Source organism: Leuciscus leuciscus (genome assembly GCF_965113295.1).
Source record: "Leuciscus leuciscus genome assembly, chromosome: 22".
NCBI classification, from domain to species: domain Eukaryota; kingdom Metazoa; phylum Chordata; class Actinopteri; order Cypriniformes; family Leuciscidae; genus Leuciscus; species Leuciscus leuciscus.
The window spans coordinates 9,706,720-9,726,412 of record NC_138746.1 but is presented as its reverse complement, the minus strand read 5'-3'; the positions used below and the strand labels follow the sequence as shown (position 1 = coordinate 9,726,412).

Below are 19,693 nucleotides of genomic sequence, written 5' to 3'. Positions count from 1 at the left end.
ACAGACTGAACAGAGTGTTGCCCTTTCAGTTTGCACACTGAATATTTATTGTAATCACAGACTGTTGAGAATTAAAAATGCACTAGTCCATATTGTCATTTTGTGTAGTCCTACTTTTCAGAAATTTGGATGCGATATTGTCACACCAGTGTTGAGTGTATACTCAAGTATTTGTTTTGACTATGTGTGCATGTGGGTGCAGCTGAAGATGGTTTCTCAAGGGAAGTAATTGAACGGACGCAGAAACACCTGGACCAGTATGCAAGAGAGGGACTGCGCACTCTCTGTGTTGCTAAAAAAGTATGTCTTTCACTTTCATTTCCCTTATTTGCAACATTCATTATCTTCTATTTGCATACAGCACATCAAATGTAACCTGACAATAGATTGCATCAAGATGCCTGTGCATGGAGGTTGAGTCTTGAAGAAAATTGTTGGCATATGATTGACAGGTGATGGAAGAGCAGGAATACAAAGCCTGGTTGAAGAGACATGAGTATGCAGAAACCAGCATTGAAAACAGAGAAGAGCTTCTGCTTGAATCTGCTGAGAGACTGGAAACTAATCTCACATTATTGGGTGAGACATTAAGACAATGAAGACAAAAATGAAATTGCCCTGAAATTATATTGTGTGTTGGTTGTCCTAGCCTAATTCTTTCTTGGTTTCCAGGGGCAACTGGTATAGTAGACCGCCTTCAAGAGGAGGTGCCTGAGACCATTGAGGCTCTGCAGGAAGCTGGGATTAAAGTATGGGTACTCACAGGGGACAAACAAGAGACGGCTATTAATATTGCTTTTGCTTGCAAACTCCTCAGACCCACAGACCACTTACTGATGGCCAATTGTGACAGCAAGGTAAGTAGAGGTGGTGAAAAAAACAAAAAAACAAAGTGCCTATTTACACCCTGGTATAAATAGCTGGTGATGCTAAAGTTTACGAAAATTTGGAAGAACAAATCAGTAAGCACTTTCACCAAACTGCGGTTGATGAAAGTCCTGGTTTTGCCAGTTGCAACATACGGTTGTGAAGTGTGGACATTGAAGAAAGAGGAAGAAAGGCACATCTAGGCTTTTGAAAACAAGTGCATTAGAAAGTTGTTACAAATTCAGTGGACAAAACTGATGACAGTTGAGCAGGTATACAAATTGGCTAGAACAAAAGGCAAATTGCTGAATCACATTAAATCCCGCAAGTTACGCTATTTTGGTTATGGTAATGCGACAATCATTCGATTCCATTAAAGGCAGCATCGTGACAGGTTTAGTGGAAGGTTTCAGAATTCGTGGAAGACTTGCCGGATAATATCACGACATGGATTGGTCTGTCAGGAGTTGGCTTGTTTCATGCCGTACGGCAGAAGACTCTGGTCATTACTTTCTCATCCATACAGCCAACCGCCGCCAAGCGACGATGGTGATATGACATGACATATATAGCACTGTCCACTATTGTCAATTTAATATTTGTTTTGTATAATATGCAATAAGTTAAAGCACACTTGTAAGTAAATTCCAAAATATATTTCTATAGTATATTTCTATTAGACTTTTCCAAACATCTAGGCATTCCTGTAGCTCAAACTGTAGAGCTTCATGCTGAGAATGCCAAGGTCATAGGTTTGATTCCCTGGAAGTGCATGAACTAATTGACTTGGCTTTTCAGCCTATATTGGTTTTGGTCATTCCCATTAAGTGGTACATGTAATTAATTTAAATAAAACAGCCCTGGTTTTATATTATATTATATTATATTATATTATATTATATTATATTATATTATATTATATTATATTATATTATATTATATTATATTATATTATGTTAGAAAAAATGCAAAAGCTAGGGTGAAAATGCCAACAAAGTACAAAGGTAGATGCCAATATGTTCAGTCCTTTATGTTGCACTGTATATAAAACTGAAATCTGAATTAAATGTTTTGTATGTGTGTGTTTTTTCCCTCAGGAGGCTTGCGAGGCTCAACTTCATGAGTTACAACTTGAGATCAAACAAGTCACAAATGGAGGCATGTCTAAACATGATTGTAGTTCTGACTGTGTGTTGGTTATTGATGGCCGTACGCTGGACTATGCTCTGCAGAAGGAGTTACAGGGGCCGTTCCTGGAACTCACATGCTGCTGTCGCTCAGTCATATGCTGCAGATCCACCCCCCTGCAGAAGAGCCTAGTGGTACGGCTCGTCAGAGACAAGCTGAAAGTCATGACCCTGGCTATAGGTGAGTAAGTACATTGAAAGGTATATGGTTAAATGTCCATGTAGAATGTTGTTTGAATTAAAATGTGTGATGCTCATATTCAGGTGATGGAGCCAATGATGTCAGTATGATTCAGATGGCAGATGTTGGCATTGGCATCTCAGGCCAGGAGGGCATGCAGGTACAAGCAGAAACCAGGGTTGGGTTTGGGTACTCCTTAAATGCAACAAAACATGTAAATTGCATTATTCGTTTTGACTAATTATGTAGAATTCTGACTAATTACACAACTTTTCAATAGTTTGGGATTGTTATGATTTTTCATATGCTCACCAAGTCTGCATTTATTTGATCAAAAATACAGTGAAAACATTAATATTGTGAAATATTATGTATAGGTGAAAAAACATTTGATTTAACATTATAGTTAAAACCTTGTACTTCATTTAACAAAACAGATCTTTCCCACTCTTGCATTGTTTATGATGTCTTCTTCCTTCATATAGGCGGTGATGTCCAGTGACTTTGCAATCTCGAGATTTAAGTTCCTGAGAAAGCTAATTCTGGTTCATGGTCATTGGTGCTACACACGGTTGGCTAACATGATCCTCTATTTCTTCTACAAGAATGTGGTGAGTAATGTACACATTTACACAGTTCCTCTTATTTTATGAATCAATGCGGCCCTGACCTGTTCCTCTTCTTTCTTCTTTTTTCATGTAGATGTATGTAAACCTGTTGTTCTGGTACCAGTTTGTCTGTGGCTTTTCAGGCAGCACGATGACCAACTCGTGGGTTTTAATCTTCTTCAACCTTCTCTTCACCTCCATACCTCCACTCATATATGGAGTGCTGGACAAAGATGTGTCTGCCGAGACACTCCTAGAACTGCCTGATCTCTATAAGTCTGGACAAAACTCGCAGGTGGTCATCCTGTCTCACACGTCGTTCTGTTGTACTCTGCCTTTCTGTTGTGTTCAGCTCATGAGCTGTTTTGCATTGTGTTTTAAATGGTATGAATATAATGATGGCTTATTTGTGGTTATGTGATGTGTGTTTTCAGGCCTATCTTCCATCAACGTTCTGGCTGACCATTCTCGATGCGTTTTACCAAAGCCTAGTGTGTTTCTTCATACCTTACTCTGTAAGTCATTCTGAAGTTCTTCACTTTACTGACTAGTCCTCATTTGAACCGAGTTTTTTTGCATTGTTCCCAAATGACACTTGAGATCTTGACTGTGGCCAAAAACAAAAAGTGTGGAACGTTTCTTAAATGCACATTTAAATAGAACACCCCCCCCCCCCCCTTTTTACGAACCTTGCCTGAAAAAAAAAATTAAAGCATTCATTAAATGTTACAAATTGGATGTTTGAAATATAATTAATCATTTAAATGTCTAAAAGGTTCAATACAATTCAAATATACTTTTCAGAGCAGTGCTCACATATAATAATTCATATTGTTTTTGAATGCTATGAAGGCGTATGCAGGGTCTGATATTGGGGTATTTTCCTTTGGCTCTCCAATCAATGGCTCCGCTCTCCTCATTATCCTCCTGCATCAAGTCATAGAAAGTCGCACAGTGGTAAGCCAATCACAGCTGTTCAATGCAAATTGATCGTCTATAATGCAGTGTAATTTAAAAAGTAAATCTTTTAGAATAGTAATTGCATTCCATGCCACACTGTGTCCTCACCAAGCATTACAATACAATCTACACTACCAGTCAAAGGTTTGGAATAATTAAGAATTTCTTTATGTTTTTGAAAGAAGTGTCTTTCCCAAAGGATTCATTTATTAAAGGTACACTGTGTAGGAATTTCTCCCATCTATAGCGGTGAAATTGTATTTTGCATTCAAACGAATAGTGCTCTCTAGCGCCTCGCTTTTTCAAATGCGTGTTGCAACTACGGTAGCCGTTATACTAGAAGCTATGACAACATGTCTTCCAATAGCACTTCATCGAGTTTAACTATACATGTTCTACTGTTATGCTGCCTATATAATGAATTACCCAACCAAGCAATGAAAAAAAGCTTCATTAATTTAGACCGAAACATCAACTTACCTGTCGAGAAGAAGGCAGTCAACTTCAGCGTCCCTTTCAAAGTCTTTCTCCTTCATTAGCTCTTTTCACCTGGGAAAAGCTATCCCGATATTTACCCTTTTTTTTTTTGTTCGCCGGTCACGTTTCCCTTTAAATTAAATGTTTAGCTTTTTTGGCGATGAGGATTGCTTCTCCTGTGGCTCGGCATAAGTATGATCCTTCATTATGAAGTACCATGCAGTGCAGCCTTTCAAATTTGCCGGGGCAGTGACAAGCGCCTCTCACTGATCTCCTTGTCCGTTTCAGCTGGTTTCAGTCACGTGACGCTGGCTCTGAATGAAAATGCATTGTGGAAACGAGTTGAGGGAGGCTAGTGCTTTTTGTCCCTCTCTGCAATTATAGTTTTTCAAAATGGCAGAACAACATGGAAGCCTCCTTGGACTTACCTGTCCAATGTAAATAAAGATAAGAAATTCTTCGCTTACGAGGATAAGTCAGATCATTGGCAGAGGTAATTTTACACCAATGAGGACATATTTATGAATAAAAACATTGATTTTAGCTAATAAAATACTTAAAAAGACTTCAGTGTACCTTTAAGCAGCACAACTGTTTTTAACATTGATAATAATAAGAAATGTTTCTTGAGCAGCAAATCAGCATATTATAATGATTTCTGAAGGATCATGTGACACTGAAGACTGGACTAATGATGCTGAAAATTCAGCTTTGCCATCACAGGGATAATTAGAAAACGGTTATTGTATATTGTATTTTTACTTTATTTTCGATTAAATAAATGCAGCCTGGGTGAGCATAAAATACTTCTTTCAAAACCAGTTCAAAACTTCAAACTTTTGACCGGTAATGTAAATCTGAAGTATTTGCCCCACCCCCCATGTGAAATGTTATTGGTCCAAAATACAGCTCCACATATTTGTACGGTACATTAATGATCAAATATCTCTTTAAGCATTATCTCAAATCATTCAGCACGTTCTCATTCAGCGTGCACAGAGAAATTGCATGTTGCATAAAACACCACAGTAACAACACAGCACTGAGTTATTCTTGTAACAAAATTTGCATACCACACCACTATCATTAATGTCTTTATTTACGGAAGACTGGCTCTGTATCTTATGCTAATGCTGGTCTTGTGTGGTTTTTCTTTTTTTGTGCAGACGTGGATACACGCTACATTGCTGCTCTTCAGTGTCCTGTTCTATTATGCCTTTACCCTGTTGTTCAGCATTACGTGTGTGACATGCAATTCTCCTACAAACCCCTACGGCATTGAGACACAAATGATGTCTGAGCCGCTCTACTATTTAGTATGTGGACTAACCACAGTCCTGGCCCTGCTACCCAGGTATTACACACACATACACAAACAAACTGTAATACTGTTTCAAAACCCAGTTACCTGACTACCAAGATTTTATGTTAAAGGCTTAAATACACTACATGACTTAAAGCATTAAAACACTAGGCATCACACACTTGCAGGCTTTTTAAATGGTTACAGATAAACTTGGCATCATACAGGGTTTCCCAAATGGAGTTCTTTATTTACACATTCGCATAATTTTGTGGACAGAAGTTTACCGCAGTATTCCACCCAAATAACAGCTTGAGGGACTTGAATTGTTAAAAGTGAAGAATTTAAGACACAGATATTAGTATTGTAACTTGTAGTATAAAATAAAAGCATTATTATTATGAAATGTAAAAATTTCTTTTTCAAAGGACATTGGTGATTTACAACCGTAAATTCTGTCTTAATTTTTATAATTAGTTAAAACTAATAATAATTAGTTAATATTTTATTTTATTTGCTCGGGTTCCTTAAACACTAGTGTAATTGTAATGTGAATCACAAATATCACTACTAAAAAAGAGGTTTGAGTCCACTTTAAAGTCCAGGTTCAAAGTCAAAATAAAACACTTACAAATTTTTTTTATTTATATTTTATTAATTTACCATTCACCAACATTACTGTATTACAACATAACTGTATTAGCATCCACTCCACACCAATGAACAATAGCGCTCTCTTTATTCTAATTATATTCCATTTATATTCATGATTCCAATTATATCGTTTCTCTGTGACATTATCTTTATAGTTATGATATGGACTCTTCTACTCTTTTATATTTAGAATTTGTTTTTTAGAACTATATCTTTATAAATATCGTTATAGTTATCGTTCTTAGAGTGAACGGGCCTTATGGGGTTTGGCTGGCAAGAAGGTTTTGAGGACCCCTGAACTAAACAATTGAGTATCGCACACTACTAGACTTTTACATCGGTCCGACAAACTCGCGCAGAAACATGCGCCTCGTTCTAGGAGCCGCATGACAAATGAAAGCAATGTGTTCTAAAATCAGCTCAAAATATCAAATAGGTTTGATCTCCTCCAACTGGATAGAATCAAAGTCTGAAGCTACAAATTGGAGTCTGTGCCCGTTATACACTGTGATTCTCAGCTAAATCTGAACGCCCAAAATCTGCAGACTGTCTCTGACTTTCGGCAACTAGCATCAAAACTAGCAATTCGGGGCAAAAGTCAAGTAGAGTATTTATACACTTCCAGCAAAAAGAATAATTCTAAGATGCTTAGTTTTTTCCTATTTATCTGGGAAAGAAATCGATTTCTTTTTCACAGAGAAGGCTTGAACATGCATGCTTAAAATTGTATAGTGTGATGAGAGCTGAAAAAGCAGTATTAATGATACCATTCTTTGAGAAATGTTTTTTTTTTATGTAATCTTGACAAACAAGTTTTCAGTCTTTCCCCATTCAACTTGATAAGATCTGTACTTGTATGATTTTAACTACATAGAAAATAATTGCCCGTTGAATTGTTTTCATCTTGTCTTAAAGGCAGGTCATGATGGTAACTGTATATTTCACTGTTGTCTTTTCATCTCTTTCTTTGTCTCAGGATCTTGTTTCGTGCCTTTTGTAACACTATCTTTCCATCTGACCTGGTGAGAGCACAGAAAATGGAGAGACTCTCGGCACAAGACTATTCCTCTAGTTTACAGAAGTGGAGGGAGAACAAAGCTCAAAGACACGTCCCTCTAAACCTCAGTGTGAATGCTGACATGCCCCATTTAACAGATTGTATTGCTGAACCAGGCACTGTTCTCTCATGACCAATAACAAAGTCCCTTTTGGTCATATAAACATGGTCATTAGCTCAAATAGTGACTGTATATTCTTGCACTTTAGTGATCGGTAGATACTCTAACCAGTCAGAATTCAGAGCTGGCCAATGAGAGTGTTTTCACTGTGATGTGCCTGGGCTCTCTCACCCTCTGTGGGTGGAGCTTACAGATGAACTGCATCGCAAACTCATTCCTGTCCAGTGACCGCAGAATGGACTTGGAGTCTGGCTTTTGTAGGCTAAAGATATGCAGATAACTGTTTACGTTTCACACGGCTGGACCTGTGACATTTTTATTCACACATGCACTCCAGCATCACTCAAGAAACCTCAAGAGTTGTGAGGATGAATTGTGGGTCAGGATGTGGCTGGTGTATGGTAAGATATTGTGGCTACTTTGCTCCTACTTTAATGCAATACTCCATTTTTGGTTATTGAGGCTAAAATATTCATGAGCTTGCACACTAAAGATTAACATGTATACATAAACTCACAATTTCGCACACTGTCCTTTTTCCAGATTTTATATTCTAGCAAAATGTAAATGACTATCTTCCTCTGATTGAAACTATGGGAATGATAGTAAAAAAAAACATGACTGTTGATGCCATGAGGATGTTACATTAAAGACATTAATTGAATTTTCCCTGCTCAGGAATAAAATTAGGTGAAATTAAACGGGAGCTAATGTATTTTTGACCCAAGGTCCTTGATGTTCGTTTGTGTTTGTATTCTGATAGTGAACATGCCTACTGCATGCATTACGAATGTACATGTCCAGTATTTCATGAAAGGTTAGATTGCTTTTTGTACTTAAATGCAATTTTATTTTTATTGCAAAAAGTGAACGCTTAGAATGTGAATCGATAATCCAGAATGATCAGCTTAGATGATTTTGAGTCAATGACTTAAAAACATTATTGAAAGTCATCTTGTAAGTCATATATGATATTTGTAAAACTTGCAATAAAACATTCAAAACCTAAAAACTTGACTAGTGCATGAATATGAACATACTCACAACCGATAGCCTAGGTGTTATTGTAAAGCACTTGTTTTGAGAGATAAGAATTGGCTTTAAAATCAGGGATGCCAACTTTTCAATTTAGCTTGGAGTGAAAAAAAAATACACACAAAAACCCTGCGTTACAATAAGTGTATTGTGATTGTCAAAACAATGTTTAAATGGTACAATGACTGGTAGGCCTACTGTTTTTTAGTGCTTGACACAAATTTCACGATTTCAATTAATAAGCTTGTGTTTCGATTCCGATCTTGATTCAATATCGATTCATTTGGATAAATATCAGGTACAGTAGCTACATGTTAATTTTTCTCAATGAAACACAATTTATTGTTTGAATTTCGTAATAAAATTGACAGAATTTGAAAGCTGGGACTTTGTTTCATATCAAAGTAACCTGCTCTGTCTTGGTGTCAGTGTCCTCTTTGGCGTCTTTGCTCCGTGATTTTTCACTCCTTTTTACTTCAGACCAAACATAGCCTACTGTTTTTGTGACCTCAGTTTAATCACTGAAACATAATTGTATGATTCACTGTTATCCAAAACAAATTACATTGTTACAATGTCTTCAAAATATAACTTATAACTGCTGGAATGACAGCATTGTAATGTTAGACAGAATAGCATTTGGTCTTCTTTCTAAAATTGATTTGCATTCTTAATTGTGACTGGTCTTCTTTATTGCATCTAACCACCTTTACACTGCAAATAAATAAATACATTTGAAAAAATCTTGAATTTATAACTGCTATAAGTGCATTTTTTTATATTTAGAATGTTTTCCTAACTCAGAAGTCAGCCATTTTTGTGGACTCATTGCTTTGACTCACTCGATAGCACACGTACGTCTGCAAGATGTCTGTTAAAGATCACTTCATTGGAAACCATCTGTGGTTACTAACATCTGATAGACATCTTTAAGATGTCAGTTTAACACACATTCTAAATCATTACATCTTAAAGACATTTTCTAAACGTCTATTTGACATCTGACAGGAAACGTCCTATAGACGTATTGCAGATGAGCAAACACTCTAAAAAAATACGTCTTCCAGACGTAAACGCACATCAAATAGACGTCTCCGTGATGTACATGTGCTTTCTGGGAAACTTTTCACTGTATGTGGCCATTACTGTGCATTCAGTCATTGCTGTGGAAATCAGTCACGTCATCACTTGAAAGACTTATTCATCATGAATAAGTCTTTCAAGTGATGACGTAACTGATTTCCACAGTAATGACTGAATGCACAGTAATGGCCACATAAAGTGAAAAGTTTCTTATTGAATAGGACAGACACCTCATGACAAGACAAAACATAGGCTATCTTTAAAAATGAAATCAGAAATAATGAGAAGTAGAAGTACTGTGGTTTGTTAAAATATCCTTCTTATCAGTTTATCGAAAAATAAAGATTTTTTTGTTCTCCTGCACTCAGAAAATATTTAAGCCTTTTTTCAAGATTTCCATCAAATTGAATTGAACAATCCTTACATATTATTCATAATATTATGAATTTTAAAAAGTTTTTTTTTTTTAACTAGAGCTTCTGTTTCACCTCTGATTTCAAAAAAAAAAAAGTAGATTATACATGTCAACTATAAAATAATGAATGAATGTCAATTTATTTAATGAATTTGAATATAATTACTAAAGGTTAAAGGTCGCCCCCTTAATCCCACTTTATCTAACACATTTAACCAAAGTAGGCCACCAATATTTAAACACCTTAAAAAACAAAACAAAAAACAGGAACTGTCACAATAATATTTGTTTACAATTCGTGAACAAGTGCGACCTTATAATTTCCAGAATAAAATCTTATGTCAGAGGATTTTCTACCTTTAACCATCAAGGTGTCCTCCTTTGAGTTGTGGGCTGGGCACACCCACCAATGTCATATTGCATCAACCAAAACAAATTAGTGTCTCTTTCATTAAAGACCAGTGTCGTGCTCTGAACGTGTAAACCCATTGATCACAGTACAATCAAGCGTAAACGGCCCACTTTACCTGCATTCACACTAACGTTACCTAATTATATGATTTGTCGAGTGAGTTTTGTCGCTAGTTAAGTTGCCTCGTCACTCGCGTCTACTTTGGTTGAAATGTGGCCAGTCGAATATGAGAACAAGTGCACTAAGCACACGGTTCCATAAATTTTGACATTGATTTAATTGGTGGGCGGATCTACTTGACTTCCCTGCCTGTAGCTTTCGGTTCTAGCGCAAGGGCAGCTCTGCGTGAGTAACTGTTACTTCGAGCTGATCTGAGATTATTTAGTAAATGACTGAGTCTGAATGACTGACTGACTGACTGACAGCGACTACACTGAAAATCTGCTCCAGTCACATCAGATCATCATCAGACAATGAGTGTCAGTTCAACACGGAGCAGCGGGGAAGAACTCGACGAGCTGGAGTCAGTTAGGTGAGCTCAAACAACTCTCTGTTTTATAATGTACTTGGACCTTTCTAAACGCATACACCACTCATGAAATAACAATACTCTACAAGCAGTGTACACGACTGAGCTCAGTTATGCGTAGTAACATGCTCTCCGTTATTTTAACTCCTCTTAATGACGGTTGTACACGTATTTAATACTTAGATCCTTGTATGGTTCTTGAGCTAAACTTGTTTCTTTGAAAGTTTCACAGTTTTCCGTGTTATGCTCAAATGTGAGAGTAAAAAAATAAAAAAGGGAAGAGAAATAAAACAAGTAGCCTATATAATGAGCAAACTATTGTTAGTTGTTTATTTGATTTGTACAACTGTTTGTTGTCGAGGTCAGCTGCGTTGGCGAATGCACGAGGAAATACTTCTCCAATTTTATTTATGTAGTGAATGAAAGGGTTACAGAAACCTGTTCCCTCATTGACTGTCTGTTATATAATTTAACCTATTTTTATGAAGGTTTTTTTTTTTTCTTGTTAACGACAACAAAGCAAAACAAATGTAAAACATTATTTTATTCATTGTATATTTAAATTTCACATGATTAATCAAAGGCTTTCCTTTTTCTTCAAATTCTGCAAAGCCCAACATGTCAGTTTTATATTTAACCCCTATTTTAGGACCATTAAGTTTATTTATTTTTTATTCATTATTAGTAATATTTGCTTAAGAACATTATTTTTATGACCAGTAAGCACATTCACCCCTATTCTAATTACAGTAATCCATGCGGATGTTTTACATTTAACTATAATTTAATTGCTAATTGTAATTTAATCTAATTGATCATTAGATTCTCACTGTAATACAGTGATGATAAATCGTCCCGTCCCTAAATTTTTATATTTTTATGCAAAAGTTTCAGAACCAGCACATCTGGAACAATAGCTCAGAGGATGTTGACAGTTGATATTTGACATCACCATACAACATGGCTTTGTGTTTAAGTGCCCCAATTTGTTTCTCTCTGTAGCTGGTATCATTATGATTTGTCCCGGCATGCAGCTGAAGCCCTTCTCCTTTCGAATGGGGTAGATGGGAATTTTTTACTCCGAAACAGCAACAAGGGTCCTGACTGCTTTGCTTTGTCTGTCCGGTAAGAAATATCCATTTGGGACAAAAGTTCAGAAGTATTTGCAGTCGACATACAAGTTGGATATTTTCATTGTGTGCACTGACTGCAATTTATAGAGAAATCTACCTGCAAAGCTACCTAAAATTAACCTCAATTGTGTGTAAGTGCTGCTTAATAATTTTTAGGTTTTTTAGTTTTTTTTTTTAGGATTCTATGATAAATAGAAAGTTCAAAAGAACAGCATTTATTTAAAATAGAAATAGAACCGTCCTTGCTGAATAAAAGTACTAATTTCTTTAAGAATCTTACTGACACTACACTTTTAAATAATAAAGTATAATATAACCTCAAATGAACGTATTTGACCTTTGTTTTGTGCAGGAGTAGACACTCACCTTTTCTAAAATGAGTTGCAAACCTCTGCCCTTTTATTACTCAAACAATTTAAAAAGTCAAATGATGACCCAACATGACTTTTTGCTACTCCTCTTATTTTTCCATTTCTCTTATTTTCTGTGGGTATTCAGTTTACTTGAAGTTTTTCAGTTCCTTTTTCTTTTTTCAAAGTGTCAGTTGTGACCCACTGTAGTCTTGTGTCTTGCAAAATAAAGGTGCTTTCTCCCATTTGAATATATAAATTAAAAAACTGATTCACACAAGCCATGAAGGCAGTACCCTGCTCACATCACTGTGACGGACTGATATGTATAAATGCGTTTAATTATGAGGTTAATTGACTCTTCATTTATAGTGTGACTTTGTAGAAATAATATTCAGCCTATTTCAGTGTGACTAGGTGTGATATTGCTTGTATACCCCATTGATTGTAAAATCAAGTAATATTGAGAATTCAGTCATAGTATGGCAGCATTTACTCACTCTCTTTTCCATCAACCCTTCTTTAGAGCAAAGGATTCAGTGAAACACTTTCATGTCCGGCGGCAGTTTGGCAGATATTCCTTTGGCTTCAATGAATTCCCTTCCCTTCAGGATTTTTGCTGTCACTTTGCCAATCAGCCTCTGCTAGGCAGCGAGACAGGTTAGCTGTTTGCCTTTAATTTACAGTTCACAAACTTTTCAGCACTTCTGCGGCACAGTCACCTGTTTCCTGTTTCACTCTTGTAACCAAGGAAACCTGATAGTGCTACGGTTCCCGTACCCACGGCAGGTGGAAGAGCCATCTATTTATGAGACTGTGTGTGTGCATACGGCCATGCAGACAGGCCGGCATGAAAATGACCCGGTGCCTAATGTTCCAGCAGTAAGTCAAAATTACATTATACAGACACACATGCACACATGTATTGCATCTAAAGTGCCCCAATTATGCTTTTTTGGATGTTACCTTTCATGTAGTGTTATATAACTGTTTGTGAATGTAAAAGTTCTGCAAAGTTTCACAGATTTAAGTGCATGATATATGGAGTTACTGTCTCCCAAAAGAATGAACTGTCTGAAAGGCGTCGTCAGTAATTCTAGCTTTACTTCCTGCTCGAACCTACGTAGGTTTGTAACAAATGTGTATAATGCTTACTTTGACCTGCCCTCAAACACTGTAGTTGTAGCTGAGGCCCGGAAGTGTTTGGTTGACATGTTGAGAAGCAAATCCACTTTGCGTGTGTAATCCCTTTGGTTCTACTCACCCCACTCCGAGCAGGACTCGAACTGGCATCTCCGGCATGGGAGGCGGGCACCCTAACAAGGATGCTAAACACCTCAGTCTCTAGTGCGCCTCTTGAGATCAAGGGAGTGAAGTTTACCTGCGCAGCTCTCACTAGCTGGCCTCCGTTACACTCCTAAACCTCACTCCCATCTGGGTCACGGCACCAACGTAGCCCCATCCGGTCCTACTCGCCCCGCTCCGAGCGGGACCATAGACTGTAAAAAAAAGAACGAACTGTCTGGCCTCCGTTACACGCAGCCCCCTAAACCTCACTCCCATCTGGGTCACGGCACCAATGTAAGCACTCCAGTCCTACTCGGCATCTCTGGCATGGGAGGATGACACGCTAACTAGGACGCTAAAGACAGCAGTAACAAACGTCATCCACTAGTGCGCCTCTTGCGGCCAGGGGAGTGAGGTTTAGTTGCACAGCTCTCACTAGCTGGCCTCTGTTACACTCTTTCCCCTAAACCTCACTCCCATCCGGGTCACGGCACCAATGTAAGCCCTCCAGTCCTACTCGCCCCGCTCTGAGTGGGACTCAAACCAGCGTCTCTGGCATGGGAGGCACGGATGCAAACAAGGACGTTAAAGACCACAGTCTCTTGAGTCATTCGCTTGTGTGCCTCTTGAGATCAGGAGAGTGAGGTTTACCCGCACAGCTCTCACTAGCTGGCTTCCGTTACACTTGCACTACCAAAGGATGAGGACCCGGGCTGGAATTGATACGGTAAAACTGACGGCATCGTTACTGTTCGTGTCACTGTGTTTACAAGTGCTAAGGGAAGCCTTCGGAGATTAGGCTCTCAGAAAGGCAGGGTTTAGAGAGACTGAATCCTTTATAGAACCGTTTCAGGCACTGTGAGAAAAGAGGTGATGCTGCAATGTATATTATCAGAAAATGTAAGTGTTTTTTTTACCTTGGATGCATGTAAACCTATTTTAGGAGACATCCAAAACAAAATTAGAATCATAACATAATAGGGGCACTTTAAAAGAGTTAAATGGCGGTTAGGACTTAGGATTGGGTTAAAAATCAATACATACATGCAGTGAGTGGAATTTATCTGTCTTGGTAGTATTGTCTGTGCTCCTGAATCATTGAAAGTCTTTTCATGTTGTTAACAGCTTGGAACAAAAGAAGGTTATCTGGTTAAACAAGGATTTCTTATCAAGGTATGGTTACACAATTTACTATATACATAACATATATATATATATATATATATATATATATATATATATATATATATATATATATATATAGATTCATATAAAAAATCTAAACCAATGTTTACAGTAAAACTAATAAGGTAAATTGTGAACTGGTTAAATTGGTTCTAGAGTTAACCTAGACATAGTTCTGTTGGCTGATGGAATTCCTCTTTATTTATTTTCTGGGCAGAGCTGGAAACAGAGATGGTTCACACTGCATAGATATGAACTTAAATATTTCAAGGACAAAATGGTAGGTCCATGTATTTTGTACAATAAGATTTAGAATTAGATAACCATTAAAGTTGATTATTTATCCCTCAGAAAACTGTCCCCTCAGTTTGTAGATCCGATACGAACCCTGAATCTGACGGAGTGCTCTGCTGTACAGTTTGATTACAGTCAGGAGAGGGTCAACTGCTTCTGGTGAGACATTTATGATATGACTGCACTATCTGATTTCCTTTTCTTCCTCTTTTGGGTGTCAGGGATACTTCTGTTTTGTAGAGAATATATAATTTTATACCATTTGGTGACATATTCTGAAAATGGAATTCATAGATTCCAAAACTCTTTCAGACATTTATAAAAGGGATGTATATATGTTTAAATTTTATTGAAGTTTGAATTTACTTCCTTAAATTAAATTACAGAAAAAAGTAATTACAGTTCTACATCCTGTTTCCTGCATTCATTCTAATTCAGGATTTGTAATTTAAAAGGCTTTCTCAGTTCAAGTCTGAATGGTGCACAACCATGAGTTTACGTGACGAGGGCGGCTACAATTAATGAATGATCTTTACCCAGTTATTGAACTGAACTGAGTTGAATAATGTCATTATTACCTTGTTACATCTGCTTTACAGCCTAATTTGATCATAATTCTGTTACTTTCCTGTTTATTATTGTGAAGCTGCTTTGAAGCAATCTATTGTATAAAGCGCTATAAAAATAAAGGTGACAAAATATGACTTGATAAAATAATGTGTTAGTTTAACCATAAAGGCTTCAGGGAAATAAAGAGCGATGCCTAAAATGTTGATGTTAATGGTAGACTGTTCATTTTCTTACAAAAGCAAAGTTTCTGAAGAAAAAATAAGACTTTTTCTATTGACTAGATGTCCTGTTTGTTTTTACATCTGAAACTTCTGCAAACTGGCCAACCATAAAATTACTGGCTATTTTTGACAACTGAAAATGAGCTGTATATCTGCAGCATTACACAGTTCCTGTGCTCACTAAATCAGCATTAGAGAGAATCTTCATTACAAAACTCACATGGTCTGTGTACAGACTAAGATATAATGAAAGGTGAAAAGGTAATTACAATTTCATATCAAAATCCTAAAATTGTGCATTCAATATCTATTGCATATAATATTTTCCTACATGTAAGTGAAGCTCAGTAATGAGGAAGTGCAGTCAGACACTCCTATACCTGGACTTCCTCCTGCCCCCATATTTTCCGATGTATGGAGTTCTCAATTTCAGCCTTTTACTTCACTATTCAACTATTTATTAATATTCTTCTACTTTCATTTTTCTCTCTCTTTCCTATAGTCTGGTGTTCCCCGAGAGGACGTTTTATTTGTGTGCAAAATCCGGTGCAGAGGCAGACGAATGGATTAAGATACTACGATGGAAACTGGTAAGCAGAAGCTAAAATGTTAACCATGAAAGAACAGTCACTATTAATAATCAATGTACGTAATGGTTTAACAGTATAGTCAATTATTTCTTTGTTCCAGTGGAAATTAATCTATCTGACCCTCTGCACCAGTCTAATCATAGATTTATTTGTCTTTTTGTTGTCCTTATCTCTAATGATGACTACCCTGCATTTCCAGTCACAGGTAAAGAAAGGTCGATGATGTTCAACATGGAGAAGTAGCACTGGAGCAATGTGAGCTGTGTGCAGTTTTATGTTCGTAATTACACGGGATTCATTAACTTCATCTGATTTGGCATTTTAGTAGATATCGCATGAAGATATAATCTGGCCACTGAATCTCACATGCAAGATTTTGCATCTAGGTCAAGCGAAGTCCCAAGGCACCATGCTATCATGCTTTAAAAAGAGTCTGGAGGCGGTGCATTACCAATGCTTGTTTTATAATTGACTATAGGAATTTTTTTTCTGTGTGGAACTTCCAGATTTTCTTATTCTTCTTCAAGCCAAGCTATACTTGCTGAATGTTCCTTTAAGCGGTGTGTCTGCTCCCAAACATACGTACAATACCCCCTTATATGCATGGCTGTGACTATGAAGAAGTGAACATGTAAAATATAATTAAGTTTGTGCATTGAAAGACCTTTGGATGTAAGATACTTTTTTTCCAGAATCGAGAGCTGCAGTGACGTATTTTGTAGGCTAATCTGGAAGTTAGCATCACCCTTATTCCCTCCACAAAAACCCAATTGGATTTTACATTGACTTTTGGATTACTGCAGAAAACAAGATCTATTACCAACAAAAGTTCTTGCACATTTTGTACATCTTCACAAGTAAAAATTTTATGAATTTTGAAGCCTAAAGACAATCGCCAGAAGTGAAAAGCTAAAAGTAGCCTATATCTTAACTACAAATTCAATGTCACCATCACTAAGTTTGAGTTAGTACACTATTTAAAATGCAACAAGGCTATGAAAGCAAACTAGTGAATAGATGAGTTTTCCTATTCAGTGCGAGACCGTCGTTTGTGGTCGAAACGTTGCAATTTATTAAACTTCTTTGGGAACAGAAATAGCAGTGCACCAGTTCTTTTGCATTTCAGCTCAGTTTTCTTTTGATCGAGCACCAGCTGATGTGATGTTTGGATGTGCGCATATACTACTCTGAATTCATGATGTTTAATGTCCTCAACAATCTGTAGTCCCACTGAACCATTTGTTAGCAACTGCTTTTTTCAAGACTAGTAAAAGCTTCTTTTTTTTTTTTTTATAAAAAAAAAATCACAAGAGGGTATTAATGATATATTTTATGTCAATGAATAAAACATAAACATATCTTACACTTGTGTTCATCACAGAACTCAGGTTTTTGGTCTACAAATATGCATAATCCCTTCAGCACTCTATAGACCAAAATAAAAGGTATAAAATTATAATTTCTCCAAATAGCAATGCTACTTCTAATGTGATGTGTGAACTGACAATGTGTGAACCCATACTTGTACCCATTTTCCTATGGAGAACCCCCTTCTGTAAAAATGTATTATGTCAATAAATAAAATTTATTTTTGTAAACCAAAGCTTTAGACAAATTTATTAATTAGGAGGAGACAAAAAGGAGCAGGTTACATTCATAAAAGACATACAGCATCAAGACCAGCCAACATTATATATGTACATGTGTGTGTGTGTGTGAGCTAGAACATCAAGACATCTGACTGCATGGGCGATCGTGACTCTCTTGTCCAAATGTCTGATTCCTGTAGGTACTGAGATGAATAGCAACTAAGCTACTTCCACCACTTGTCTTAGTTCTTCAATCAGAGGGACTAGCTCCTTCTCAAGACTGAAGATCAAACCTAAATATGAAAGAAAAAAATCAGAAATTAATCATTGAACTGTTATTGTCATGAGCATACAACCAAATAGGCTCTGTGGCTTTTGTCATATTGGAGAGACACACCTGTGTTGGCATTACTACTTGCGATGAAACTGATCACTAAGGGTAATCGGTTGAACTGTACAATCTGCAAAGGAAATACATAACAAGGAAGTAGTTATAGTTGAGTAAACTAACAAGAAATGACAACAAATATATTTTTTTGTATTCCCATTTTAATATGATAAAGGTTTCTAGATGTGCAATGTTGATAACTGGAAGCACGTCATTACGGTCTGTGAAAAGGTCCATAAGGAGCAAGTCTTGAGTGTGTGTTGTAATATAAAGTACCTGGTATGTGTTATAGTAACAAATGATGCTCTTGTTTTTGGACAAGCCGAGCTTGCTGCCCTGATCAGTTGCCAAGGCAAAGGTGGACAGGAACGCTGGCCGCAGTGCATAGTCAGGGGCATTGTCATTGGCAACTAAAGGAGAAAACAAGTAAAATCTCAGGTGGCGCTTCAGCAGACATAATACAAACAGACATGAAACTCAGAGCTGAGGCTGTTACCTTTGATTACAGGGACTCCATCTCTATCTGTCACCACTATTGCATGGAGTCCTTCAACACTGATGATGGCAGAGAAAAGTAATCATTCATTACAACCCACAATGCATAATGAAGTACAAAACTTGTCTAAAATCCAAGATAAATCCGTTTACCTTGGCAGTTGTTTATACAAGTAACTCCTCAGATTCTGTAACAATTAAATCAAACGCATTATGACATTTCTAAGAAAAGTTGTTTCAGCAAATGCATTACAAACATACTCACATCTGCCATATTCATTAGATTGACTGACTATGTAGCTTCCCTGCTGCACCCTGTAGCAAAAAGATTAAAGGACGAAGTGGGAAGTTACACGAAATTTTAACAGTATCTTGTGGGCATTTCATTGTCGACAGCAATTTGTAACTAAACACTAACATTTCTAAATATAGTAATTATAAATGGAGGAAACATATATTAAAGGCATGAGACGCAAAATGTAATAGTATTACCTTCAATTCAAGCCAGTTTTATAAAAGTTCTTCACTTGTTTATGTGCGATCATCACATGACAGAAAACACAAGGTTTTCCGTGTACGTAATATCCGTTAAAACGTCATGTATAAGGAGAGTGCGTGTACACAAGGCCATCTAGTGGTGGCTGTTGATTTTGATGTTTTGTAGAGTGTTTGTCTTCATCCCTTTATGTATACTGTCAATGG

At 36.9% G+C, this 19,693-nt stretch overlaps 3 protein-coding genes across 4 annotated transcripts in view; 2 read left to right on the top strand and 1 right to left on the bottom strand.

The window, feature by feature from the left end:
- Window positions 1-9,200, top strand: part of atp10d (ATPase phospholipid transporting 10D) — a 28,783-nt gene extending 19,583 nt beyond the window's left edge. Inside the window, exons 13-23 of the mRNA XM_082154925.1 lie at window positions 203-300; window positions 453-579; window positions 673-857; window positions 1,965-2,235; window positions 2,319-2,395; window positions 2,721-2,846; window positions 2,938-3,138; window positions 3,278-3,358; window positions 3,696-3,800; window positions 5,447-5,634; window positions 7,214-9,200. Coding sequence (XP_082011051.1) covers window positions 203-300; window positions 453-579; window positions 673-857; window positions 1,965-2,235; window positions 2,319-2,395; window positions 2,721-2,846; window positions 2,938-3,138; window positions 3,278-3,358; window positions 3,696-3,800; window positions 5,447-5,634; window positions 7,214-7,427 — 1,673 coding nt within the window. The 3' untranslated portion in view covers window positions 7,428-9,200. The remainder of the gene's footprint in view (window positions 1-202; window positions 301-452; window positions 580-672; window positions 858-1,964; window positions 2,236-2,318; window positions 2,396-2,720; window positions 2,847-2,937; window positions 3,139-3,277; window positions 3,359-3,695; window positions 3,801-5,446; window positions 5,635-7,213) is intronic.
- A 1,402-nt stretch (window positions 9,201-10,602) lies between these two features.
- On the top strand, window positions 10,603-17,801 carry dapp1 (dual adaptor of phosphotyrosine and 3-phosphoinositides). 2 transcript variants are annotated; one of them, XM_082154929.1, is made up of 9 exons: window positions 10,603-10,892; window positions 11,892-11,949; window positions 12,899-13,032; window positions 13,124-13,254; window positions 14,785-14,832; window positions 15,062-15,124; window positions 15,212-15,297; window positions 16,432-16,519; window positions 16,719-17,801. In XM_082154929.1, exons 2-9 carry the CDS (start codon window positions 11,903-11,905, stop codon window positions 16,740-16,742), a joined length of 621 nt encoding a protein of 206 aa, XP_082011055.1. In that variant the 5' UTR covers window positions 10,603-10,892; window positions 11,892-11,902; the 3' UTR covers window positions 16,743-17,801. The 2 variants fall into 2 exon arrangements, with proteins under 2 accessions (XP_082011055.1, XP_082011054.1); XM_082154928.1 differs by having other exon boundaries at window positions 10,616-10,892; window positions 11,892-12,014.
- A 33-nt stretch (window positions 17,802-17,834) lies between these two features.
- lamtor3 (late endosomal/lysosomal adaptor, MAPK and MTOR activator 3) lies at window positions 17,835-19,579 on the bottom strand. The gene is made up of 7 exons (XM_082154931.1): window positions 19,484-19,579; window positions 19,257-19,306; window positions 19,145-19,179; window positions 18,993-19,051; window positions 18,773-18,906; window positions 18,506-18,569; window positions 17,835-18,401 (listed from the first exon to the last, which is right to left on the bottom strand). The coding sequence occupies exons 2-7, from the start codon at window positions 19,269-19,271 to the stop codon at window positions 18,328-18,330; spliced, it is 381 nt and encodes a 126-aa protein (XP_082011057.1). The 5' UTR covers window positions 19,272-19,306; window positions 19,484-19,579; the 3' UTR covers window positions 17,835-18,327.
- Between the last annotated feature and the right edge of the window lie 114 nt (window positions 19,580-19,693).